Source organism: Caretta caretta, chromosome 5, assembly GCF_965140235.1.
Source record: "Caretta caretta isolate rCarCar2 chromosome 5, rCarCar1.hap1, whole genome shotgun sequence".
Lineage (NCBI taxonomy): Eukaryota > Metazoa > Chordata > Testudines > Cheloniidae > Caretta > Caretta caretta.
The window spans coordinates 13,925,948-13,952,992 of NC_134210.1; the positions used below are offsets into that span (position 1 = coordinate 13,925,948).

Genomic DNA, 27,045 nt, shown 5'->3' on the forward strand with positions numbered 1-27,045 from the left:
TAAGGGACGTTTCTATGCCTTTGGAAGAGTCTTCTCTGGTATTGTTTCCACTGGACAAAAAGTTCGAATCATGGGACCAAACTATACACCTGGCAAAAAGGAAGATCTCTTCCTAAAATCTGTTCAAAGGTAGATGGAAATAGTTTGCTTCTGTTGAAGAATGCATGCAAAAAAAAAAAAGTCAAGATGCTTGCAAAGCCTATTTTTGGGAACCTAATAAAAGGAGCATTGTTTACTTTTGTCAATGAAAATACCAGATTTGTATGATTTTTTTTTTTTGGCTTACGTAACAAAATGAGTACCAGAGGGAATGCAGGCAAATAAAAGGCAGTTACAGAAACTTCCTAAGATAAAAAAAGGCATAGTTTCAACAGATATATAAGGATTGTTACCCAACCTCTGTCTTTATAGAACCATTTTGATGATGGGTCGTTATGTTGAGCCCATTGAGAAGGTACCTTGTGGCAACATTGTTGGTCTAGTTGGTGTTGACCAGTTTTTGGTGAAGACGGGTACAATTACCACCTTTGAGCATGCACACAACATGCGAGTGATGAAATTTAGTGTTAGTCCTGTTGTACGTGTTGCTGTTGAAGCAAAAAACCCTGCTGATCTACCAAAACTAGTTGAAGGTCTAAAGCGTCTGGCCAAGTCTGATCCCATGGTTCAGGTGAGTGTTAGTTTTAGAGTTGCTGGTTTTCAGTGAAGTACTCCTGAGAGACTAGACTTTACTCAAAAAGATACTTATTCACGATAGCTTTCATAATCTGACATTTAGAACCTTCAGCCATACCACTTACATTGTAATCATATGAGACTGAACAAGCTAAGCAGGGATGGGCCTAGTCAGAAATTGGATAGGAAGTCTCTAAGGAAAACCCAGGTTTTGCAATGAGTAGTATTGGTTATTCATTAGGCAGCACTCTTCCCTCTGATTTAGCATTGAAACTATGTCCCAGTATGATGTTGGCATTTGCTTTTCAGATGAGATTGTAAAACCAAGATCCTGACTACTTGTCATTACAGATTTTCCAAGTGTGGGGATGTTATTAGTCTTAGGGTATGTCTACACTACGAAATTAGGTCGATTTTATAGAAGTCGATTTTTAGAATTCGGTTTTATACAGTCAATTGCATATGTCCACACTAAGCGCGTTAAGTCGGCGGAGTGCGTCCTCACTACCGTGGCTAGCATTGACGTACGGAGTGGTGCACTGTGGGTAGCTATCCCACAGTTCTCGCAGTCTCCGCCGCCCATTGGAATTCTGGGTTAAGCTCCCAATGTCTGATGGGGCAAAAACATTGTCGTGGGTGGTTTTGGGTACATGTCGTCAGTCGCCCCTCCCTCCATGAAAGCAACAGCAGACAATCGTTTCGCTCCTTTTTTTCTGGGTTACCCGTGCAGACGCCATACCATGGCAAGCATGGAGCCTGCTCAGCTTACCGTCACCACTTCTGTTGTGGGCAAGTCTACTGTGGGGGCTGCTGTGATCCAAGTAGCCAATGCAATCATTGATGTTCTATTATCAAGGGTAGTGACTCTGGGAAATGTGCGGGCCTTTTTAGATTTTAGGTGCATCGTATTCCTGTCCTTTGTTGCTGGTGAAGAAGTCTTACAGCCGTACATTCCAGTCCGGTCGACGTTGTAACACCCCATAACACTTCTGTGGTTGACACATATAACAGCTCCAGGGCTCTTGCTCTTTTGCCTTGGCCGAGGTACCTTGCCCTAACAGAACCTCCAAGCATTCGACACAGAAGCACCTTCAGCAGCTGGGATTGCTACACAGCAGCAGCTCCTGGGTGCCTTCGCAGCAGATGGTGCAGTAGGACTGCTAGCTGTCCTCATCCATGGTGTATGGCTCCACTTCTTCCGCTGCAACTCTGCTCTTCTGCAACTCCGCAGCAGACGGTGTAGTAGGACTGGTAGTCATCCTCGGACATGTAGCTTGGCCGAGGGTTCTGGGAACGTCTTCCCTGCCCAGTTCCTAGCAACTTCCAGGGCATGGTGTACGGCTCCACCGCTTCCGCTGCAACTCTCCTCTTCTGTTCTCCTGCAAGCTTCTGCCCCAGGCTGCTCTCCCAGTTAGCAGCACCACATGGTTGCATCTACCCCAGCCTACCCCTTGCTCCCATGGCTCATTAAGCCTGGACAGTAGTAAGGAGCAGTTCAACTATAGGCTGAGCAAGTGCAGAATGATGGTAGAATGTGCCTTTGGATGTTTAAAAGCTTGCTGGCGTTGTTGGTCAGACTTCAGCGCAACCAACAGTCCCATTGTTATTGCTGCTTGCTGTGTGCTCCATACTATCTGTGAGAGTAAGGGGGGGGGACGTTTATGGCGGGGTGGGAGGTTGAAGCAAACCGCCTGGCGTCCGATTTTGAGCAGCCAGACACCGATTAGAAGAGCACAGGTAGGCGCGCTGCGCATCAGAGAGGCTTTGAAAACCAGTTTCATGACTGGCCAGGCTTTGCTGTGACAGTTGTGTGTGTTTCTCCTTGATGCAAACTCGCCCCCTTTGTTGATTTTAATTCCCTGTAAGCCAACCACCCTCCCCCCTTCAAAATAAAGTAACTATTGTTTTGAAACCATGCATTCTTATTAATTTTTTAAAAATGAGATAACGGACAAGGTAGCCCAGGTGGGTGGAGGAGGAGGGAAGGACAAGGCCACATTGCTTATTGTAGCCATACTAAAAATCGAACTGTTTGAATGACAGTCTTCTGTTGCTTGGGCCATCCTCTGGAGTGGAGTGGCTGGGTGCCCGTAGCCTCCCACTCCACGTTCTTGGGTGTCGGGGTGAGGAGGCTATGGAACATGGGGAGGAGGGTAGGCAGTTATACAGTGGATGCAGCGAGGATCTGTGCTCTTTTTGGCTTTCTTGCTTCATCATGTCTGTTTGCTCCCCCATTAGCCTCAGCATCGCGTCCTGCCTCCGCTCTTCGTGCTCACTTAATTCTTTCCTGGCCTCGGCCACTGAATGCCTCCATGCATTAAGCTACGCCCTATCAGTGCGGGAGGACTGCATGAGCTCGGAAAACATGTCATCCTGAGTGCAGGTTTTTTGCCTCCTAATCTGTGATAACCTCAGGGATGGAGATGATAGGAGGAGCGTAGAAACATTCTATGCTCTACAATTCTGGGGGGACTGCATGGTCACCTGTGCTGCTGACTTCGCCACGCTGAGCAAACAGGAAATGAAATTCAAAAGGTCCCGGGGCTTTTCCTGTGTGTCTGGCTACTGCATCGGAGTTCAAAGTGCTGTCCAGAGCGGTCACAATGGAGCACTCTGGGATAACTCCCAGAGGCCAATACCGTTGATTTGCATCCACACTACCCCAAACTTGACCCAGCAAGGTCGATTTTAGCACTACTCCCCTCATCGGGGAGGAGTACAAAAGTCGATTTTAAGAACCCTTTAGGTCGACGGAACGGGGTTCGTTGTGTGGACGCAGTCATTTTTAAATCGACCTAATGCAGCTAAATTCGACCTAACCCTGTAGTGTAGACTAGGGCTTAGTGTCTGGCTAAATCAGCGTGGGCAGTTTCTGCCTGTCTGAATTCCATATACAGTTCCAATGTTATGGAGCGCTCTTCACTTCCTATTGTAAGCTATTATGTAGTTTTGCTGTATGATGTTAGACCACCTGCAACATTTCACTGGTGAGTCAGGTGATTCATTGTTAAGTCATTGGGATGAAAGGCACTTCATAAATGTAATGATATTTGGTTAATCTCCACAATAACAGCTATTACTAAGCAATTTTGGAAAAAAATAAGTCACAGAATAATCTAATAGAAAATGCCTGTGGAATGTTCTGATTTAAATTAATTTAAGAAAATATTTTTTTACTCTTACACAACTAGTATTTCATGTTCTAGTGTATTATTGAAGAGTCGGGTGAGCATATCATTGCTGGAGCTGATGAGTTGCATTTAGAAATTTGCCTTAAAGATCTGGAAGAAGATCATGCTTGCATTCCAATCAAGGTATAAAAGGCTTCTTTTGTGTCTATATCTGCAATGCACAGAAGATGATTACACATTAAGGATGGGATTTTCAAAGGGTATTTGATGCAAATTGGGCATCTAACTTCCTTAGGCTTCTTTGAAAATACCATCCAAATATCAGACATCTTCATTTGCACTAAAACTTATTTGGCCATGGAAAAATATTTCTGTTACTAGGATTCCTTCTCACAGGATATTTCCATATTTATAAGTCCTGAGGTTTTTTCCACAGAAAATCTTGGAATCAGAAGATAATGATTCTACTTGTCAATACAGCACAGTTCTTCAGCTGCATTTTATTGTCTCAGTGAAATTAGCAGTCTGTGGTCTGTGTCAGGGAACACTTGTACTAGTGAATGAAACTGACTTTAAAGTCTACCTTGAACAAAATTACTTCTGGGGGAGTTCTGCGCCAAAAAATTAAAAATTCTGTGCACAATATTTTAAAATTCTGCAAAATTCTGCATATTTTATTTGTCAAAATAACACAATATAATCACACCAGTTTCAATTATTTTGATAATTTATTTCAAAATACTTGTTAGCAAGTATGTCTGTAACAATACAGACAAAAAAAAAGTTTCAGGAAATTTTTTTTTTGACAAAGATTCCTTACTAGGCATATTAATACAGAACTTTGGGTAATTCATTTAAACTACAATACAGAAAAGTATTTCCTGCACCCCTCAGAAGCAGTGCAAAGGCATGGGGAAGCCAGGGGTAATAGAGGAGCTGAGGCAGAGGGAAGGAGCCTGGGAGTGAATCCTGGAGGACTGTTGGGTGTGGGTGGGAAAAGTATGGAACAGTTTCTTTTTGGGGAGAAGGAGATTGTTAGAGAGTTGGGAAGCCTCCCCCATGCAGACACCAGCTGACCTCGAGCCTCTCCCATTCAGTCAGGCACATCTGTCCCTATCGCCAGGTAGTCCTGGAGTCCACCTCCCATTCAGCCCCTGGCTCAATGCTGTCACCCCACTTGCTCCTGAGCCTGCACCCCAGTCTGTCCACCCCACTAGCCCTTCTGAACCTCAGTCTGTGACACACACCCCAACAGCCCCATGTGCCCCACTCTGCCTCTGAACCTGGTTCCACAGGCAGATGAACGCCGTTTCTGCAGGTCAGCCAGGTGTTCTGGCAGCACAGCAGCCTCTGGTGGTCGAAAGGCAGAACTGCAGGACTTCTTGGGTAGAATGTATTTTAGGGGGCGTGGGGGGAATTTGCACCGGACATGATTACTCTGTGTGTGTGTGTGTGTGTGCGCGCGCGCGCGCAGTGGCATAGAATTCCCCCCAGGAGTACAAAATAAAACCTGCTACCTAAGGCAAAGAAATGATTTAGAACTTTGTTATAAAAAGGGTAAATAATACAAATGTGGGAATGACAAGACGTAGTAGGTTCCTTTTGTAATTTTAGTGTAAAATGTTGGATGTTCACTATTACAATCTTATTGGAATTTATTTGCTACCTCGCAGAAATCAGACCCAGTTGTATCTTATCGTGAAACAGTCAGTGAAGAATCGAGCCAGATGTGCTTGTCCAAATCTGCCAATAAACACAACAGGCTGTATATGAAAGCTCGGCCCTTCCCCGATGGCTTGGCAGAGGACATAGACAAAGGAGAAGTCAGTTCCCGTCAAGAACTGAAGCAGCGTGCCCATTACCTGGCAGAGAAATATGAGTGGGATGTTTCTGAAGTTCGTAAGATCTGGTGCTTTGGACCTGATGGAACTGGTCCAAATATCTTGGTCGATATCACCAGGGGTGTCCAGTACCTAAATGAAATCAAAGACAGTGTTGTTGCTGGCTTCCAATGGGCAACAAAAGAAGTTAAGTATGAATAATAGTTTACATGCAGGATATTATTAGATATTAAAAATCTCTGACGTTATCCAAACGCCTTTTTAGCTACTGATGGAATATATATGTAACCTTTAGGAAAAGACAACTTATTTATTAGAACTGTTAGGAAATTACACAAAACTATGAACAGTTTCAGCAAAGAACAGAAAAAAAATTGAAACTCTATTTAGATGAATGATTTCTAGTGATTGTAAATGCATGGAATTCCTCCACCCAAATATTAAATAGTTTGCAGTCTGCGAGTGGTTGAACTTTGATTCCAAGTGCAGCTTTGTTGTGAAAACGCCTGTGTTCTTAAAACTTGCATTTCCATGTTGCAATGAATAGTTCTTCTATTCCTTCAGGATACCTGCTCAGTACCAAAAGAAGTGTTCATGACTCTTAACTTGAAGGTCAAGGTGTCAGTGTAAGCACACTGTCAAATATATTTCCACGTGAACTCCCATATCTGTAAAAACGTTCAAAGTAGTAAAAAGTGACAGTATCAAATCCACCATTTTCCTTTCAATTCTGTAAAAGGTCATTGACTCTCTTGCAGGGTGTGTTGTGTGGGGAGAACATGAGGGGCATTCGTTTTGATATCCATGTTACTCTGCATGCCAATGCGGTCCACCGTGGTGGTGCACAAATTCTTCTCACGGTCAGAAGTGTCCTGTATGCCTCTGCTCTTACAGCACAACCCAGACTTATGGAGCCCATCTATCTCGTGGAGATCCAGGTATGTAAGAGGGTGAGCTAGAGGAGACATGAAAGGAATGTAATTGTACAAGTACTGTTAAGAAAGTTGCACTTGCTATGGTTTTGGGGTTTTTTAGGAAGTTGGTCCTGTTTTCTGAGGATGGTAGAGTTGGAGCTGTGTGTGCCTGGAACAGGGTAGAGTTTGAGCAGTGAGAGCTACATGCATTGGGTTAAATCACACTGTTCTTCATGAACTGCCAGTGCCACTCAGTATAAGCAGCTCTATTTCTAAATATGTCTCTGTATACTTAAACAGTAGTTTTTCTAGAGTTTTGACCTACTCTGTGTCTACACTATGATCTTAAATCAACCTATATAGCCACCAGGAGCACTTCCACCAACTGAAGAGGGGCAGGCAGCAGCCCAAGCTGGGAGCCTGGGTGGCAGCCCAGCTGGCAGCCGGCTTTCTTATCCATTTCACAACTCCGACGTAAGGAACACAGTGTCTACATAGACGCTAAACACTACACCTCTTGTGGAGATGGAGTTATGTCGGTATAGTAGGGCACATACATGGGTGGGAGCAAGGCTATAGCGTAGACACTGACATAGTTAGGTTGACATAAGCTGCCTTATGTCGACCTAACTCTGTAGTGTAGACCAAGCCTAACACTCACTTCTCTTGTTTTGTTTTGGGGAGAGGAAGAGTTCAAATTACTTTGTTTGGTAAATGCAAGACCTCAGGAAATTTCTATTTGTACTAAAAGTATGTATTACTTTCTACAGCAAAACACATACTGGTTTGCCTTTTTTTAAAAAAAAAGAACCCTCAAGTTCAATGCCTGCCATAATTTAGAAATGTGTAGTGGTAAAAATCCCCTACCAGAAAACACTCTAACAGCAGAGTTGCTTGAATCACATCACTTTCCCACAGTCCCCCCAGCCAAGTGAGGGCATTGCAATGAACAATTGGATCTGCTTGCTGTGGCTACTGCTGCAAAGCCGTTCTTTTTAGCACCTGGAGTAGTGCCTTGACTGTTTTAACATAGCGTTATCAGTGTGTGTCAAGCATTCTTTTAAATAATTCCATTTACATATTTACCTTAGTGTGCATTTAGTTTTAGACAAATGATGGGAGCCCTGCCTATCACTGATCTGCCCTTTCACTAAAAGACGTAGAGAATTATTATTCTGGGGCAAAAAGTGAGCACAAGTTCTTTACTGAACACACAACCTTTGGACAGCGCTGCACAAACATATGCTGCAGTGTGGTCTATTGCAGACACAAATGACACGCTGGGGATTGTACAACCCGAGACTGGTGCAGAGGTTGGTGAGGAAACGCCTTGGAGAAGGGAGGCAGGCACACATAGATGTGGTTCCAGGGTGGGAGAAGAATCCAAAGGGATTGTCTGGTGCTAAGTGCTAAGAACATAGTGCTGCTATGTTCAATGACCAAGCCACTGCTATTTGTATGTAACTTAGTAACATTTTTCTTCATAGTGCCCCGAACAAGTGGTTGGAGGTATCTATGGTGTGCTGAACAGGAAATGGGGCCATGTCTTTGACAAATTCCAAATGGCAGGAACCCCGATGTTTGTGGTCAAGGCTTATCTACCTGTAAATGAGTCTTTTGGTAAGGAGGCCATATTGTCTTTAGACAACTCCTTGTACCTTCCTTAAGTATGTCTGGATGGTGGGGGAGGGCTTCCAACAACGTGGCTGGGAGTTAATGAAATGGGAATTCGTACATCTGACTTCGTTCCTGGTATTTTTTGCATCTTCAACTCATTGTGCTGACAGGCAGCCTTCTCCGCTGAGCTTTAATGTCTTCTTGGCACCCTGTGCGGACACATGCAACTTACTCGTCCCAGCTGAGAACATTCCAGGGTGACCAGGACCCTACTTCTGTCACTAAAGATATTTATTAAAAGCAGGATCTTATGCTCTAGCAAACTGGTGTAACACAGAGCTATACCAGCTTACCACAGCCGAGGAGGTAGCCTGATGTTTTAAACCAATAACCCAATCTACATAGCCTTACTGATTAACTTGATATTATATCCCTTTCCTTTCACTGCCCATATCTTGTCAATTTTCAGTGTGCTTTTTTTTTTTTTAAATATATATAAACTGAAACTGCCCTTTCGCAGTGGGGATGTGTTTAGTAGTGAAGCTGGAGGCTTTGCCAGCTGTGGGGCAGGGGAACAAGATAACAGATGGGCTTTTGACATAGTGTGAGCAGCACATTAACTGGATAGTTCTGCTGAAATTATCAATATGAAATGAGTATTTAAAGGATCATCTTTAGATTTCAGAGTTAACATTGTAAGGAGACAATTAACACATCAGAACTATTGTTTGTGTCTCGAGATTCAGACAGACAGTACATGGGTTTCTTTGTTTCCTATTTGGAAGGTGCTATTTGCAATCAGAAGTTTGAACTTTTTCTAATGATAGGATACATTGTGGAGGTTGCACATTATTCTGCACCTTGAGCATCTTGTAGAAACCCAAATGCTGAAACAGTTGCTCCTAGATTTCCTTGGTATAGGTAAGGCTTGTCATTCTCAGCTGAGGAACTGAAGCTGTTCCAAAAACTGATATTTTCCGTACAGCTCATACTAAGTTGCATTCCCAGGAGTACTGATATCGCAGTTGGGAAGGAGCTAGTCACATGGCTGAATTGCTGCAGCTGGAAAAGAAAAAAGGAGGCAGTCGTTGTTTGGTGAAGAGGGAAAGGTGAAATAAGTCAGTCATCCTTCTTTAATAAGTATACTTACATCCAAAGTAGTTCTGATGCATGTGACTCACTCATCTAGGAGAAAGGGCAAGATCCACAAAGGTACTTAAGTCCATCATTTAGGTGTGTCTGCCATTCAGCTGCCAGCTGCGCTTCTGCTGATGGGCATGTATAAAAGCCAGCAGCAGTCCTGACACTGGACCACAGCTCTTGCTGAAACCCTGCAGTTTTTCAGGCTCGTGTTCTTCACCTGTCTCCCCCTAGGGCCTGATGGTATAGGCACTCTCAGAGCACACCTGTGGGGTTAGCCCCGATCCATGAGACAGGTGTGTATGTCCAGAATGCACAATAACCCAGGAGTCAGTGTACTCTCACCTGTGATGAGGGAGTAAGGTTCAAGTCCCCAGCAGGGATTGAACCTGACTTGCCCTCAGCCCAGGTGAGTACCCTGCATGTAATGGAGGGGTTCTCTTCTCCCCATCCACCTCCTCTTCTTGGCATTTCACTCATGGCTAATTTAGGCAGCTCCCCATTCAGCTTGCTAGCTTCTGCGGTGCTTAGGTCTCCCCTGTGCATCGTACAATGAATATGGGTGCCTAAGTCGAGGCTGAGATTCCACCAGGAAGTTAACCATTGCAATACAGTTACTAGTTGTTCACTTGTAATTACAGTTAGGTGAAAAGTAAACAAGAGGTTAATGAGCTCAGTTAGAAACCTGGAAAAAAACAAAATGGTAAACTTCAGGGTGGTCAGTTTCCCAGAGGTTGTAATTGGGACAGCACATGTACAGCACTGTACCACACAAGACTTCCTAGCTGTTGGAAAGGAAGGGTCGAGCTAGGACTGCTCCACCCTATCCCCTAACCTTTTTTCTGATTTCATGGCTGTTGCTTTCCACTAAGAAACCAGCACAGAGCAACCGATTGCAGCAGGAGCACAAGCGGTAGGTGTGAAGGAAGGATTAGAGGTGCCAGACTCCTGTGTGAAGTAACTAGGTGCCTTGTGTGATTGTCACTGATGTTCTAAGAATTAAACAGTGGACAATGAGGGGGTTACAATACAACACTGGCTATTGTAATGGTTTAACATGCTTTCTAATCATGCTCTTGCCCAAGTTGAGCTTAGCTTCTCCGTGTTTACACACTTAGAAAGGAGAGGCTCTCTCTTGTACCGGAACTGGAGTTCAATGTTTTGTCTCTCTGGGTATTCTGCTCTAGAGCCAAACGCACCTCAAGAATCTCACTCCACTGTGCCATTCTAGCAAAAAACTATTCAATCCACAGTAGAGCTTCCAACTCTGCCTAGACACAGCAGGTATGACTGGCTGACTTTGCTTTCCTCCCCCCCAGGTTTCACTGCTGACTTGAGGTCCAGCACTGGTGGTCAAGCTTTTCCACAACGTATCTTTGATCATTGGCAAATTTTGCCTGGAGATCCTTATGATACAACTATTAGTCTTTGGCAAGTTGTGGCTGAAATACGCAAGCGCAAAGGCTTGAAGGAGGGTATTCCACCTCTAGACAACTTCTTAGATAAGTTGTAACCACCTTCTCTGTTTATCATGTTACAATGCCCAGTTTCACCTTGTTACATTTCCTCAAAACCAGGAAGGAAGTAGTAAGCTTTGAGAATATCACATTGAATACAAACAATCCAGCATATTGCAATTATATCATGTTCATTCCCCCCCCCCCAAAAAAAAACCTGAAAAAAAAAAGTTATGTTGACTGACTAGTTATTTTTGTAAGCAGGCCACTCAGTAGTTACCTACAACTTTCACAAAAGAGATTATTTCCATTAACACGTAGTCTGTTTCAGAACTGTCCTGATGTAGAAAACAGTGGAGGCAGCTGCTTTACTATAGAATTATGCAGGAATTCTTAACTAAATTTAAGTTTTTCTTCTTAGTCCCCTTAAAGCTAATAATCTATTTCACTTACCCCTTTGAAAACGTACATGTTCTTGATAATATAGTGAAAGTGATCTTAGAAACCAAGCCTTTTAACACAAGATTAAAGTTTTGAATGAACTTAGATTATCTATTTTGGTATTAGGGAAACTGAAGTAGACAATTAGAAAAAACAGCCCCCAATTTCTTACTAGCCTGTTCCAGTTTCTGAAAGAATTTAATAATGTTAACTAAAAAGGTGTTTGGGAAAGCCTTCACCCGAGCTGCTCCAAATAATAGCCATCATCAGTTTGTGGGGGTGAGGCTAGTTTTGCTTTTATCTACCACTATTTTCTCTACCCCTCAGAGTATGTAATAATGTAGGGATTTTTTTTTTTAAAGTGGTAGAAACTACTTTCCTCTAGCAGCTGAACAGTATCTGGCTCTGTTCAGTTCAATTAAGTTACACTCCAAGCAAAAAAAAAAAAGGTTCTTTTACAGTGGAAGCTAAATGGAAGTGCTTACATTTTATTACACTAAAAAAACCCTCAATATATATCAATCTTGCTATGAAGCAAGGAACATGCTGAAGTACAAAGCCTTAAATGTTCCCCCTATTGCATAGGTGCAATAAGGGTACCCTATGCTGCCCAATTCAGCATGTTCTCCAACACTGCAAACTGCGTTCCCTAGAGTACTCAAAATATTCAGTATAAACTTTCTAGCAGAAGGGTTGGTATGGCTGACATATCAAAGCAGTCTGTTAGGAACCATCCACAAATATCTTAGCTAGTAGCTGCTATATGTACATCTGTATAGTATTAGAACTGTAGCCAGCTATAATTTGTCCATGGAAGTCTTTCAATTGCATTTATGGCTCTCACTGTACTGTTGGGCCTGATATTTAGAACTATGCTTTCCTATTAATTGAAGGTAAACCTTGCATAGGACTTCCATCAAAAAGTTTTGCCAGTTTTTAAAACAAAAGAAGCCCAACTTTGAAAAACTGCTGCGATAACTCATCTCATTCTACAATTGCCAGTTTGCAACCGACGAAAACAGCGATGGACGAAACTGAATTACATTTGTCAAGCTAAAAGTCACACACACAGCTCAAACTTGACTTCCTCTCAGTGCTTGTAAACTTCTCCGAGAAGAGCGGTGTTTGAAAGTGGAGACTGCATTTGCCCCAATTACTTAACATAATGATCATTGTTATATGGCTGAATAGCTCCTCTCCCCCTGCACCTGATTTATACTAATGAAGTGTTTGCTACATACCAACTAGTGGTGCCAAGGAAATACTTCAATTCTGTTATAAATTCCATTACTGAGTCTCTCACAAAGAATGTACTGTTGAGAAACTGAGCACTGATCAAAGCATGAAAGCTGAGAGGGATTATCCCTTCTACTACAGCCTCTGTAGGGAGCTCTGTCTGTCAGGATACATTGGCCATCATGCACCCATGACGCAGCCCACCGTTACCTGCTGCGCTAAGTTGGAGTGGGTTTGTCAGGTGAGTCATTTTTTCTTGTCCCTGGTTGCAGAGCAGCCCTCTGGAGCCCCTTGTATACTAGTATATCCCCATGGTAGCTCTAATTTACACTCGGCCCACAGCAGGTTTCCTGCCAACCAAGCATTGGGCAGAGGGAAAAAGTGTGGCTTAAAGCCACCTTTTGCCTCTTGGGTATGTTTGGTGCTGGGACTCCTGGAGAAGTGGCACAATCTGTCCTGTGGCTATGCGCTGGTGAAGTCCATTTCTCATTGCTGCACAGCCAGTTCTTAAAATCCAGTCCAGGTCAAAGGGTTGTTGTGGGCTTTTGGCTCTCCATCCAGTTTTACATACTGTAAATAATCTTCACGCAACTATACAGGTCAAACCAGAAATTTCTTTTTGGACTAGGACTAAGGTAGTTATACCACACAACTTTGGCTTCCGGCAACTGAAACCAATGCACTAGACTTCCATCTGAGAAGTGAAAAACAGACTATACTAGTTGCTGTAGAACTGCAGGCATCACTGGCAAAACCTTCTGCATAAAGTTCTCAAATTGTGAAGGGACAGCTTGTCACTTCATTTCACTGCTGCAGTATGGATGTTCCAAGCAAGCAGACGAGGCACAGGTACACTGTGCATACCCTTCCACCCTGCTCAAATGGAAGGGAGCACTGAACAAAGCTGATCCTGGGCAATTCGTAAGTATGTTTCCTCAGTTATCTGCTGCTCTGAGAAAAGGAAATCTTTTTTTCTAATTGAGCAGATACAACAGACTAGGAAATTATAGAATTGCATATTGCAATTCAGTGCTTCACATGTTAGTTTATGATCCAGTGTATCAGAATACCAGTCTTGGTCACTGACTTCTACTCCAGCTGTCGTATGCACAACATGCCTCAGGTGGCACATAACCAGGATTCAACACTGAATTTAGTCTGCTGGTTGGATCGTTAGCTGCCCAGGCACTGAGTGTGTGTGACAAATACTGATCCATGCCAGCATCTGCAAAGTACCAGATGTTCTTAGTACAAGATAACTTTTAAAAATATTGTTTATCTTTAGTGTCTCAACATTAGCAGGACTATGCTATTTTTACTTCAAATATGCAATTAGTATAGAGAAAAACACTAATCACCTAAAGAAAATTAGAAATAATAAGCAGCTTGGCTTTATTAACAAATCATGCCAGAAAAAACTTGCTCATTTAATAGGTACAAAGTTAGTAAGTAGACAAAGGGAAAAGAGTAGGGGATGAACTGAAGACTGGCTGAAAGAGCATACAAAAAAGCTACAAGTAACAGGAATGCCGATAATTTGGGGTGGGAGTGGAGGATGACAAAGGGATCTGAAATCAGCCCTGTTTTAACATCTCCTGTATTTACACTTAGTTCAAATACTATGGTAACAAGTGCCATGAGTATGGCTTTCGGAAGGCATAAAGCACACTGAACTAAATGCAACACTTCCTCATTAGTATCAAAAATAAATAAAATATATTAGGGAAGAGACAGGAAAGAATGAGAATGAGTTGTTAGGGGAAGAATTTTAAATATAGTCAATAGAAACACTATACTTGGAGAAGTTGCAATGTCAAGATATACAGACAATACCAAGATTCCAGCTCTAAAGCAAAGCATTTCCTTACCACTTTCCTGGTCTGTAACCCCTTCCAACATGCAGCACTGAGAACATCCATAGAATACTGTGTAAAATTCTGGGTACCACCAAAGAAAATATCAGGGAAGAGGAAGGCAAAGATCAAAAATATTAAAGGGAGGGATTAGGAGGAAAGATTAATTATAGTCCTGATCAGCAAACCCTTCTAGACACTATACACAATAGGACTGTTAAGAAACCTTGCATGATTTGGCCCTATATGTATATTTTGGCTAGGCAGGGACAGTGTCTACACCTGTTTGACGATTATCACAACAAAGAAACCCTCTAGTCTACCATGAAGTTTAACAAGGAGTAATGGGCTGAAAGAGTAAAGAAAGTTTCCCAAACGTAGTGTCAAACTGTGCAGTAGCCAAAAAGGCGAGTGAAGCCGTTTGAATCATTTAAAGCTTAACTAGACAAAGCTTTGGCAAATATGCACAGAGAACAATCCTGCACTGGACCAAAGACAGACTAGACAGATAAGTAACTACTTCGTGATTCCAACAGCTGCACTGAAGGACACAGTTTAGTTTTATGAACTAGTATGGGTAGGCAATTACATGAAGGAAGAAAAAGGATTTCATCGTCTGAACAGGGTTTTTTTGTTTGTTTTTTTACTTTCCACCTTATAGAAGAGGCCTGGCCAGAAGTTAAAGGACCAAAGCCAGGTTCTGCATAGCAGTTTGTTTGTGAATTGAAAGCACACATTAACATCTGTATGATGAAGGGTTTGCATAGTTTTTCTCCAAAATACACAAGGAAGAACACTTTAGGAATTTGCATTCATAAGTAAATAACACAGTCCGGAACCAATTTACAGGATTTTTCCCCCCCATGGAAGGGGGAAGAAGGGGAAAGAAGGATGTAAGGAACAAACAAATATAGCACAAATCATGGCTATTTCACAAACCTTCATTATTCTAAATGAAGTTTATTACAGGCTGCAGTGAAAGAATTCAGCAATGCAGACTTCTGCACCTCTCTCTTGTATCCAGGATAAACATATGCTGTTTTCATTCTAGAGTGGTTAAGTGCCTTCTTTATTTAAAAAAAAGTTGTATTTTACATTATTGCTGTGTAGGAATCCATCCAACAACAAAACAAAGTCAGTTTCCCCAGAACAAGCCAAACAGTACATTTGTTCTGACGATCTTTTTTACTCCAAATATTTTATGACCGTGGGGGGAAGGGGGGGAGAGAGTTCTAATCATATCTGTTCCTACTGTAGATGTAGTTTTACTCGAGTTTCAGAAGGCAACAGAATCAATCTGTCTCTTTAATAAATATCAAAATAGCTTCCAAGACACTGCAGTTCCTTCTCTAGTCATGACGAGCAGCTCTGTGCAATTACTCCTAGAGTTTTTTGCTGCCAGCGTTTCAGTCCAATGAGATGATGTCAGGAATGCTGCTCCCACTGCTGGTTATGACTCCTGTCTCACTCCTGCTTGAAGAACTAACGTGAGTGCTGCTCTCCTGGTGGCTGGTAGATGTGATGATATTGCCAGGGGTGCTGCTTGTTAAGGTTGAAGTGAGACTATCCAAAAACATAGGAGGACAGTACTGCTTGAAACAAACAATGATGCCGATAAGGAAGAGACTTAACTGCACAAGGGAAAATAAGCTCTGAGGATGCATCTTCCCTACAACAAGTTAGTTAACTACAACAGAAACTTGCTAATACATGCATAATAAGAACCAGACTTTTACAAACCAGCAAGCAAGAACACAGCAAGCAAAGAATGCATCAAAATATATTCTGCTCATTTATTTGAGAAGGCTAAGTTAGTTATAACAACACTTCACTACTTCTAATACATATGCTACAGAACATTTACTGGCATACTATGAAATCTTAGTACGGAGCTGTGGCAAGGTCTTGTGTTGCTTTGACATCTCAGTGGAAAATTTACCTCATAATTTGCAGATGTGCAAGTATAAGAGGGTCTCCTGTCATTTGTGTAATCACCTTATATTTACATAGCACTTTTAATCCTGAATGACACAAGAGTGCTTTGCAAATTGTGTGTCTACAAGAATCAGTTCATCCACGCCACTGAAGTGCAGCCACTTAACAGGAAGAGATACTTGACTCTAAGAACATTTTACCAATGACAAATGGGCTGTAATAGTCGGATTTTTTTTTTGTAAACTAAACTCATGCAAATTCGAAACAGGTTTCCTGAATTGGCAGAACCTCCTTTTAAACTAGCATTATTATGGTTGAATACAGGGAGGAATGTTTAAGGCACTACTAATCTCTAGCAGGTTTGAACGAGTTCATACCCAAAAGGGATCAGAACATCTTCAGTCTTTACCTACTTGATGCACTCTAAAAACGTACTATACTAGTTTTTAAATGGATTCATACTGTTGTGGTGTCTTCAAAACCATCCCACCCTGGGACCTCAGGTCACAGCAAGTGTTTGGAATCAGACTGTAATGTCTGAATTGGCTGGAGAAGTTGATTTACAGCAATATATTCAATCTATATCCTGTGTGTACAGCCTCTATCAATCCCAGCTTGGCAGCCTTTGGATCCCCAACTGAGTCCCCTGCTATAGGGCCCATCTGCAGGGACATGCAAAAAGGAGGGCAAGAGCCCCCCCATGTGTGTTTCTGCAGCCTTGGGCCAGGAGAAAGTGGCAGGGCTGCTGGCTGAGCTCCTCCTGCCCCCATCCCTACAGCTGCAGCCTGCTGCTTCTCCTTCCCAGCTACTGGGAGTCCATGTTGCCTCTGCCTCCAGCCCCTGACTCACCTCAGCTGTGTCTGCAAAGCAGGCAGCAGCACTGGGACTCCAGGAGCACAGAAGCAGCAGCAGGTTGCAGCTGTAGGAGTGGGGGGGAGAGGGGGGAGAGAAACGACGGGGGAGGAGGAGCCTGTGACCAGGTGCCCTGCTGCTTCCTCCTTGCCCAGGCTGCAGGGGGAGATGCTGCTGGGCATTGCGAGAAACGGGGGCGGGGGTCCACTCAAACCTGTCATTTGTGTGTGTTTAGTGTCCCTCCAAAAGTGTTCACATTTAAATTCCTGTGCATGCCCCTGCCCATCTGACACAAAGTACTATCGGACACCGCAACATTAAGTACTTCCTTTTTCTCCAAGGATTGGACAGATGACAGTTGTCCTGAAAGCTCAGGAGAGGATCAGAATCTGTCTCAAATCCTACTCTTGTCTTGGCCATTTAATTAAGATCAAGATCAAGTGTAGTATCCATTTAATATCTGATATAGCCTCCTGCCTATGCAGGGGACTGGATTGTAATACGTCTGATACCCGACCTAGAGTCAGTTACATTACAAAGGGACAGAAACTTTCATGTTTCTGGGAAAAGGACACTAGCTACCTACCTACCTGAGGATTTGGGGGGAGGGGAGAGAGGGAGTCTTCCCTTATTGAAAAGGGATTCTATACTGGTCTATCATGGGATGCTTTGTGCCTTCCTCTCAAAGTTTGGTACTAGCCACTGTTTAAGAAGGATTCCTGACTAATCGGACCACTAATCAGACTAAGAGGAGGACCCGACTAGTCCGGATAGTTTGCAATTCATTTTTCTGAAGTGTATAACCATGAAAAACAAAACATTAAAAAATTAAAGGCCATCAGTGCAGCCAGGAAACATACCTGTGGATCAACTGGGATTAGTGAAAGAAAATCCAAACCTAAAAAGATAAGAGATTAATGTTGTCTCCTCTGTTATCAAGAGTTGTACAGCTTTAAGAAACGTTTTATCATAGTTAAATTGCTTAGTGTTAGCTATAGAGTACTTAGTGAAGGACATGTGATAACACCCGTCTCAAATTATCAAGAGCCAGGAAAAATAAAGTTGTCTAGTTATAAGTGGGTTTTTTCCCCTACATGAAGGTACAGCGACGATGGTGATTCACTGGATATACTGGAAAAAGAAAAGGAGTACTTGTGGCACTTTAGAGACTAACAAATTTATCTGAGCATGTGCTTTCGTGAGCTACAGCTCACTTCATCGGATGCATTCAGTGGATTCCATCTCATGAAGTGAGCTGTAGCTCACAAAAGCTTATGCTCAAATAAATTTGTTAGTCTCGAAGGTGCCACAAGTCCTCCTTTTCTTTTTGACTCTCAACAGCTGCTACTCTGAAACCTGTCATTATGCAAGGCACTGGATATACTGGGGTGATTTTAACATAGTTGCATAGATGAGGAGGTAGCTAATTGGAGATATTGCAAGTGTATGCAAGTTTAGCATAGCGCAAGATTCACTGTGTGACCATAACTTATCAATTGGACATAAAGTGAGTCATAATATTAAGCATGCTGTAGAGAAGTAAGTCCACCACCAAACAGCAGGCCTCTCCTCCATCCAACGGCAGCCAGCAAGGAAACACTTCTAACATCATCCCTATGGTGTTAAAGCTGTCTGGAAACATTAGGAATGCAGAAGCAGTTCAAACTACAAGCTTCAAGGGGCAGTGACTGAATTTCTTCCATCCTATACACCTTCAGTGCTTAAGCATTTAGGGTAGAACTTTCAAAAACAGAAGCCTACCAATGCTAGAGAGACTTTAGTCTTGTATTTTTGAAAATCCTGGCCTTGCCTTCCCCATATTGACAGAAAGAAAGACAAAAGAATAGAGAATGGAATGGGCTACTGTAGAACTCACCTCCTACTCCCTCCCTTGCCAGCCAGCCCTCACCTCCAACTGGATCTAGGCAATGGTGTTCCCTCACCAGCAGGCTGTCTCTCCCCCCACCCACTGAGAAAGATGGATGGGAGATTTGTTTCAGGAGATTTCTCTACAGCGCCCATAAGGGATCCACAACTCATTGTGAAATTCTAGAACTTTAATTCACTTTAACCTTAAGGAGAGAACTAAAGGTGAACTGAAGGCTTTTCTGAGTATTCTACAGAAAGACACTGGGTTTTCTTAAGGGAGGCATGTTGGGAGGGAGGGAGCAATAAAAGAACCAGAGAGCGCAGTGAAACACAGAGGAGGAGATCTATCCCGATACCATCATCCAGGTGGGGGCTGGAACAGGAAAAAAAAAGGCACAAGTGCAGCAGGGAGGACACGGACAGGTCAGGGAAAGGGGTGGGTGTTGGCTGAAACCATTTTCCAAGGCTCTGTGTACTAGTGTAGGTAGAAAGAATCCCAAGAATCCTCACAAACAGCATTCTTGTAAAGAGCAAGGATAGAAAATACCACCATTTCCCACCTTCTGATTGCTATTAGCAGCAGTGTTGAAGAATGCATCATGGGCATTTAGGGTATGTCTAGATAAAAAAAGGCAACAGAGGTCAGAGCTTACACATTGTAGCTCACACCTTAACCTTTTTCCTAGGCTAGACAGAGTAACACTAGGAACAAACCTCAACCAGCTAGATAGAAGTAAAAGGTTTCTCTCCTTGTCTAGAGGCAAGATAAGGTTGAGGTGAGCTGTCACAACTTTAGATGCTTACTCTTCCTGTCTCGTGTTTTTAAAGCACATCAGCCAGGTGATCACACTAACAAAACCTAATCCATCATGGTGAGGCTTCTCCTCTAGCTGATTTACCAACACACAAACTCGAGTTTGTGCTCATTAGAGCATTGTTTTTGACATCACCATTTTGGAAGCTATACGCCTGGAATCTGAGTGTGGAAAGACACCCTTGTGACCTGCTTGCACTGTTCTTGTTTAGATGTAGCATCAGTGCAGCACTCAGTGTAATCTGGCTCAGTAAGGCAATACCTCATTAGTTATCAGAGTGTTGGAATAGGTTTAAAAAAAAAAATTCACCACCACCTACCTGGCAAGTCTGATGACATACTGGATATCTGTGAGTGGTGGAATGGTACTGAGTAGTCTGTTAACGAAGGAGGAATAGCAGCAGGATCAACTGTTGTCACACTGGGCACTCTTACAGTAGATGGCTGATACATGAGAACCCTGTTTTAAACAACATGGGAAATTACAAACAAACAATCTGGCTGTTAGTTAAGAGGAGAGAAATTCTGCACCACAGCGCATTCTCATTCACAAGGTCACTATGTTACAACACAACTATAGTGTGGCTACTCACTACACAGTATTCCACTCTAATCTCCTCTTTCATAACAGTCTTCATTATAACATGAACGTATCTTGGCTCTCAACAGCAGCTGTGACATAGGAGCAAGTTGGCATTAAAACAAAGTACAGGGCTTCAGGTCATTTATAACACTATCATCCAGGAATATAAATGGATATTTGTAAGTGAATTAAGTACTCTGGGGAAGTGAGGAACTGACAGAACCAGCTGGAGCCACGACCAAGCTGGCACTTGTTTAAGCTTCCCCACGTATCGCTATGCCCATGTTTCTCAATGTTGATCTCTAGTGCCACAAAGTTGGTCCAGCATTTATCAGTCCTCTCTTACCAATGTATGGTATGAAAAGACCAAACTCATCTTCATTCACAACTTAAAGCAAGAGTTAAACTCAGCTCTCCAAAGGTCCAAGACAGTTCAGTAACTCACAGGGCCAACTATCCCCTCAAATATTTGAAGAAGATCTTTTTGTAACCCCAAGTCAGTGATAGAAACTTACACACGAAAGATGCCACAATGCACACATTTCTAGACACTGAAAATATGGCTTAAGAGACACCTTAATTCTACAGAAGTAGAGCTGATGTTTTTGTGCTCAGAAAACAGACAGGAATACTTCAGACCAACATAGGACATAAACATATGGCTGGTTGCACCCATCTTGCCAAAAAGTGGCAGCAGCAGCACTATGAAAGGAAGTCACTGGCATCTGAGGTTACTATTAAACCTATTCTTTCCTAAAGATATTTAGGACTATTTACATTTGCAATCAGTACTGAGAGGGGAAGAAGTCTGACTCCTCTGCTGCTCTCACAACAAGTGATGGGAATTCAAAGAGGGTCACCACTGGAAATCTATGAAAAAGTAATTTCAACTATAGACTTGCAAAAGAGCAGTAAACACCTGTTGCTGCAGTGTGAACAGGGCATGCTCAATATTTCATCAGGTGGCAGAAGGGAGAAAAGTAGTAAGTTTTGGGCATGGGGTGAAGAATTTACTTGAGGAAAGACATGAGTGACTATGCTGTGACTCTCAAATGTTGTAGGAAATTTGATTGTGACCAGTCAGTAATGCCAGAAGGTTGACCCTCTGGAATGGGTAGGTGGAGCAATGCTCGGCTCTAATAATGGTCAGCCTAACAAATACTCCCCTTCTTTAGATGAGTAACTGAAAGTCTCTCAGGCCCCCAGAGTAGAATCATAGAATATCAGGGTTGGAAGGGACCCCAGAAGGTCATCTAGTCCAACCCTCTGCTCGAAGCAGGACCAATTCCCAGTTAAATCATCAAAGTACTCCAACTGAAAAGCCCTGATGGGAAGTTGTAGTCAGGGACTGCAGTTGAGTGATGTAAAAAATGGGAGGGACCCAGAAGAGAAAGAAATGTTGGTAATGGTAAGAACTTCACTGGAAGTTAGGAATCCTGTGTCTACCTGGGAAAAACGTGGAGATGAGGAGATAAGAGAACTTTTAGGAAGCAGCACTTCTGACTGTGCCTGACAAGAGCCACTGAACAAAATCCATCCCCCTTGTAACTCTACTAAAGCAACAGAATTGTAACCAGGAGTGAATATGGCCTTCTTGTTTTTAGCAGGATGGCTTTTTGCCATCTTCGCCAATCTTCTGGGGTGGCTGTTGTTTTTTTGGTCCTTAACTCCCATTGCTGCTTCTTCTATCCCACTTAACTTTTCTCTCTCACACACAGTGTTCCCTGTCTCTCTTCTGGCTGATTATCAGGTTTAAGAAATTCAGCTGCATGCAGACTTTGGAAGGAAAATCTAGGAGTTGATTCAACACAGTATAGGGTTTCCCTTCCAAGGCTGACATGCTGGACTTAAGCATATCAATGAAACAGCACTACAGATATTCAGGAGGCAGGCCCTTTACTATTTGTGGTATTTTCAACCCTTAAATGAAAGCTAGTTTAGCAGGAACGCATTAGCATTTTGCACAGGGAACCCCCACTGCCACAGCTATCACACCAAGAGAGTACATTACTGCATACACAGCAAGTGAGGGCAAATCTCTGGGTGATGTAAAACTATATAAAATAATCACCTGTACGAAGATACCATATATTAATACAGGCTACTTCTTGCAGAAGGCTAACAAAAGTTCTGATGTGGAAATTTGGAACTGCATCCAGAAGAGATATTTACAAGTCCATCCACATGTTAGCTTATCTGAGACATTACAGAATAACAACTAACTTTAAAATTAACAAACCCTTTGGTTGGGCTTCCTTGTGTTTCAGACATAAATAGGCATTTCCTTTTGGCAGGAGGATCTTCCTCTTCATCAGAAGAGCTTTCTATTGTCAAGTCGATAACATCTACTTTCTTCTTGTTTAAGTCATTGGCCACTGTCACAGAACATGGTTTGCTGACAACACTGGAACCTAAAGAAAAAGCATGATTGTTTAAGCGATGTTAACATAAGCCATTTCCATTTGTGGTACGAATAGCTTCTCAAATTCTACCCTACTGACCTGAAACATTGCCCTTCTGGCCTCTATATATGAAATCGGAATTCAGAAGCAACCTTGGGATTTCTACTCCCTACACCAAAGATTGGGTGCTCCAAAGGCTTGTCTACACTACCGCCTAAGTCGACGTACGTTACGTCGCTCAGGGGTGTAAAAAGACCACCCCCAAGTGACGTACCTTACATCAATTCCTGCAGTGTCTACACCATGCTATGTCGCTAGGAGAGCGCTCTCCCATTGACTTATTGTGTCTTCAGCAGACCCGCTAAATTGACGCCACTGAATCAATCGCAGTGGTGCTGATTTAGTGCCATAGTGAAGACCAGTCCCAGAAAGACCTGGATCATCCAGTGCATCTCTGTGTTAAACCGAGGGGAACAAACTGCTTCTTGGGCCTCTCCCAGGGATAATGAACGGTCCATTTCCCAAAAGAATCAACATGAAAGAATATTCTGAGAGAGAAAGGGATGTTCTTTTAAACTCTAAATGGGTGAAGGGCCAGGATACTAAGCTCCCATAGTCTTTGCTGGTAGCTAAAAGGGTTATCCTCATTACATCCGAGAGTCTATAATGTTTGGATATTTTTATCCGTTTGATATTCAGTACCCAAATATACATACTTTCTATTTTGGTACACTGAGGACTGGACACTTTCAGGGCTTCCTTCTTAGGCCTCATAGGACACCAAGAACCATCCTCTTGAAATTTAATCTCATCCACATCGGAACATTCATTGAGGATTTCCATAAAGAGCCTGGAAAATAAAGTTGAGTTGCTTTGGTTTTGTTTGCAGTCCTGAGCTAAATCAGAAGTAATGAAGTTAAAAGCCAGCTATGATGGAGTGTGAATTACATCAAGGAAGCTACGGAGAGAAAAAAAAATTTCATCTACCTGGGGTATTACAACATTACTCTACAATCACACCACTACAGCTGTCCTTCTCTATAGATTTCAACTCTGTTCAGAATACCACAGCCTACACCCACTCCACCTGGGGAGCGTTACTGGTATTTATGAACCTTTTCAGGGGAGTAATAGGGATTAAAGATAAAATTATAGCCTTGGAATAAATGCTTGACATTGATTGAAGCAGTTACAGAATATTTTACAGTCCAATTCTATGCAAAGATTTCAGAAGTACAGCCTGCCTATGTAAAAACCTAGTGATATGGTGGATTCTCCATCACTTGATGTCTAAGTCAAGACTCATGTGTTTCTAAGAGATCTGCTATAGCTCAAACAGAAGTTATAGGCTTGATGCAGGAATTATGGAGGAGGCTCTGTGGTCTGGTGTTATGTAAAAGGTGAGCTTAGATGATCATAAATGGTCCCTTCTGGCATTGACATCTCTGAATATTCAAGGAAATAAAGTAACACTGAAATAAGATAGCCAGAAACTGAAAATCTCAATGTTGACAGCATAGCATAGGTTTGTACTTGCTATATTCACATTCTAAGATACAGAACTACTGTAAAAAAGCTAAGTGACAAACTCAATCTCTTACCCATCTAATATTAAACTCTCATAAGCTGCCTTTTTGTCACAGACAGGACAAATCCAGGTGGGTTTCTTTTCATTCATTTGTAGGTAAAGAGCAGCATCAAAACATTGCAGATGTGTGCAGGTAACAGCACGGCATGGGATTGTCAGTCTCATTTTTCCCAGCTGCAAGAGATGCAATAGAAACAAGTATCAGCATGACAGACAAGAGGGAACTGAAATACATTTTCAGAGATAACAATGAAATAAACCAATCACGGGATAAGAATGGTTTCCTGTTGGTAAATAAGTGCCCAGTCCCAAGGTCCTGGTATGCCCATAAATCCTATCAGAATCAACAGGAGTTGCATGTGCAGAAAGAATACAGGATTGTGTCATTCACAGAGGCAAAACCAATGTTTCTAAATGTCAAGGCCCAGCACAGACATTTTTAATAGCAGATTGTGCTGGCCCTATGTCCGTGTTCTATTGCTAAAATTTTGTTATGGTAAAATGTTTGAAGTAGTCATAATATTTTGTACCTTTTATCCCAGGATCTCAAAGTGCTTTATGAACACTGATTAGTGAAGTCTGACTTCTGAATTGGTATTATACCCACTTTATATGGGTAAACTGAACAAAGCAGATCACTCAGCTGGTCACAGTCACACAAACAAATCATGACTGAGCCGAGAATAAAACTTAAAAAGAGTTCTGACTCCCAGGCATCGTGTTCTTGTTAAAAAGATTACAGTACTACAGACTTGAAGCATTATTTCCTGCATGATTTCAATTTAAATAGGCTGAAAGAGAATCCCAAAGTTATTTGTAGGTCTTATGCTTGGGTAACATTCAGTGACAAAGTGGTCAAGAGTTGGCTTATTCTTATAAAAAGGTGGTAGTGTGGTATAGTAGGTAGAACATTTGAGTCAGGAGATCTAATTTCTATGCTCAGCTCTGCCATTTATCTGCTGAGAAACTCTAGATGAGTCATGTCAATTTTAATGCCTCAGTTTCACCCTCTTAAAAAAAAAGGGGGGTAAGGGTGGGGAGAGATGATAATACGTCTTCTCCTGTTTAAAAGGTCTTGAGAGGTACACATGATCAAGTATGTTGCACTGGATGCTCTCACAGCACTTTAATGCTCTCACTTGTTGACTACTGTTTGTATTTAAAAAACAACATACCACTTACTATATTATAGAAATCCCTCTTACAGTAAAAGCTATTTTACAAAGTTCTGAGTTGTGGGTACTTTTTACAATAATCCAACTTTGAATTTAAGATGAACAAAAATAAAGAATGATTCCCCCCAAAATTTAATTGCATATTATACTTCACAACTTTACTTACAGGACACATCAGAGATACCCGCAAACTGGTTGTGGCAATTTCACTATCAGGATCGGCAGTAAGCTTTTCTTTAACTAGTACAATGAAAAACACAATTTAAATTATATTACATAACCATTTTTAAAAATGCCACTCTTACCACTCAGGTGTTTGAGTAGATACTCATTAATATACGGTTTAATTTTCATGTAAAGCCATCTATATTGAGAAGCTGGGAAATCTGCTTGCAGCAAGTATCAAATTTGCATTGATTTCCTAGCTTAAGGTCCAAACCTGCAAACACTGGCAGGCAGAGTACTTACTGCCATCAAGAGTAATCCCACCGATGACCCACAGCAGTTAGCACTAGACACAGTATTGTTTGCAAGAGCAGGCCCTAACCTATAAATAGGCTGAATCAAGTACAACCTTTGAAGGGGGCCTCCAAAAAAGTCTTTACACGTCACAGGAAGGTGAACGGCACCTCATGCATGTGGAGAGATTAATGGATATTGATGCCAACACAAGTGCTATATTTTACAGCCCACCACTGCAGAGGTGCTCTTAGCAATATAAGGAGAGTATCCAGGCATTGAGTAGGTGTTCCCACATGGTCTGGAATGAGCAAAAGCAGTGCAAGCTCTCTCTCTACTGGGGATAGAAGACTTCTGTAAATCTGGTACCTTTCACCAATTCTAGATCTCTCTAAAAAAAAAAAAAAAAAAAATTAGAAAAATTCAACCAACTTACTTAGTGCTCTGGAATGGTCTGGGTTTCTGATACCTTTCATTTTTAACCTCTGCAAAAGCATGGCTGAAGTGAGCTGCCGAACAAGATATACAGACATGGAGTAATTCTACAAAGGAAGAAAAATATGATTAAGGATGGAAAAGTTTCATAGAATCATAGAATATCACGGTTGGAAGGGACCTCAGGAGGTCATCTAGTCCAACCCCCTGCTCAAAGCAGGACTGATCCCCAATTAAATCATCCCAGCCAGGGCTTTGTCAAGCCTGACCTTAAAAACTTCTAAGGAAGGAGATTCTACCACCTCCCTAGGTAACGCATTCCAGTGTTTCACCACCCTCCTAGTGAAAAAGTTTTTCCTAATATCCAAACTAAATCTCCCCCACTGCAACTTGAGACCATTACTCCTTGTTCTGTCATCTGCTACCATTGAGAACAGTCTAGAACCATCTTCTTTGGAACCCCCTTTAAGGTAGTTGAAAGCAGTTATCAAATCCCCCCTCATTCTTCTCTTCTGTAGACTAAACATCCCCAGTTTCCTCAGCCTCTCCTCATAACTCATGTGTTCCAGTCCCCTAATCATTTTTGTTTCCCTGCCTTTTAAATCAAAAACAAAAAAAATACAAAAAC

General features: G+C 42.2%; 1 protein-coding gene across 6 annotated transcripts in view; it reads right to left on the reverse strand.

Moving 5' to 3' along the window:
- Positions 1-4,451: 4,451 nt before the first annotated feature.
- Positions 4,452-27,045, reverse strand: part of PIAS2 (protein inhibitor of activated STAT 2) — a 55,319-nt gene continuing 32,725 nt past the window's right edge. For 2 of the 6 annotated variants that reach the window (XM_048850480.2, XM_048850479.2), the window contains 8 exons: positions 26,419-26,524; positions 25,690-25,763; positions 24,362-24,522; positions 23,477-23,610; positions 22,598-22,769; positions 20,096-20,235; positions 17,953-17,990; positions 4,452-5,779 (listed from right to left, as the gene is read on the reverse strand). In XM_048850480.2, the coding sequence (XP_048706437.1) occupies positions 5,483-5,779; positions 17,953-17,990; positions 20,096-20,235; positions 22,598-22,769; positions 23,477-23,610; positions 24,362-24,522; positions 25,690-25,763; positions 26,419-26,524 (1,122 nt within the window). In that variant the 3' untranslated portion in view covers positions 4,452-5,482. Of the gene's footprint in view, positions 5,780-13,820; positions 15,898-17,952; positions 17,991-20,095; positions 20,236-22,597; positions 22,770-23,476; positions 23,611-24,361; positions 24,523-25,689; positions 25,764-26,418; positions 26,525-27,045 lie in introns of those variants that run through there. The other 4 variants (XM_048850483.2, XM_048850484.2, XM_048850482.2 and 1 more) reach the window with 4 other exon arrangements.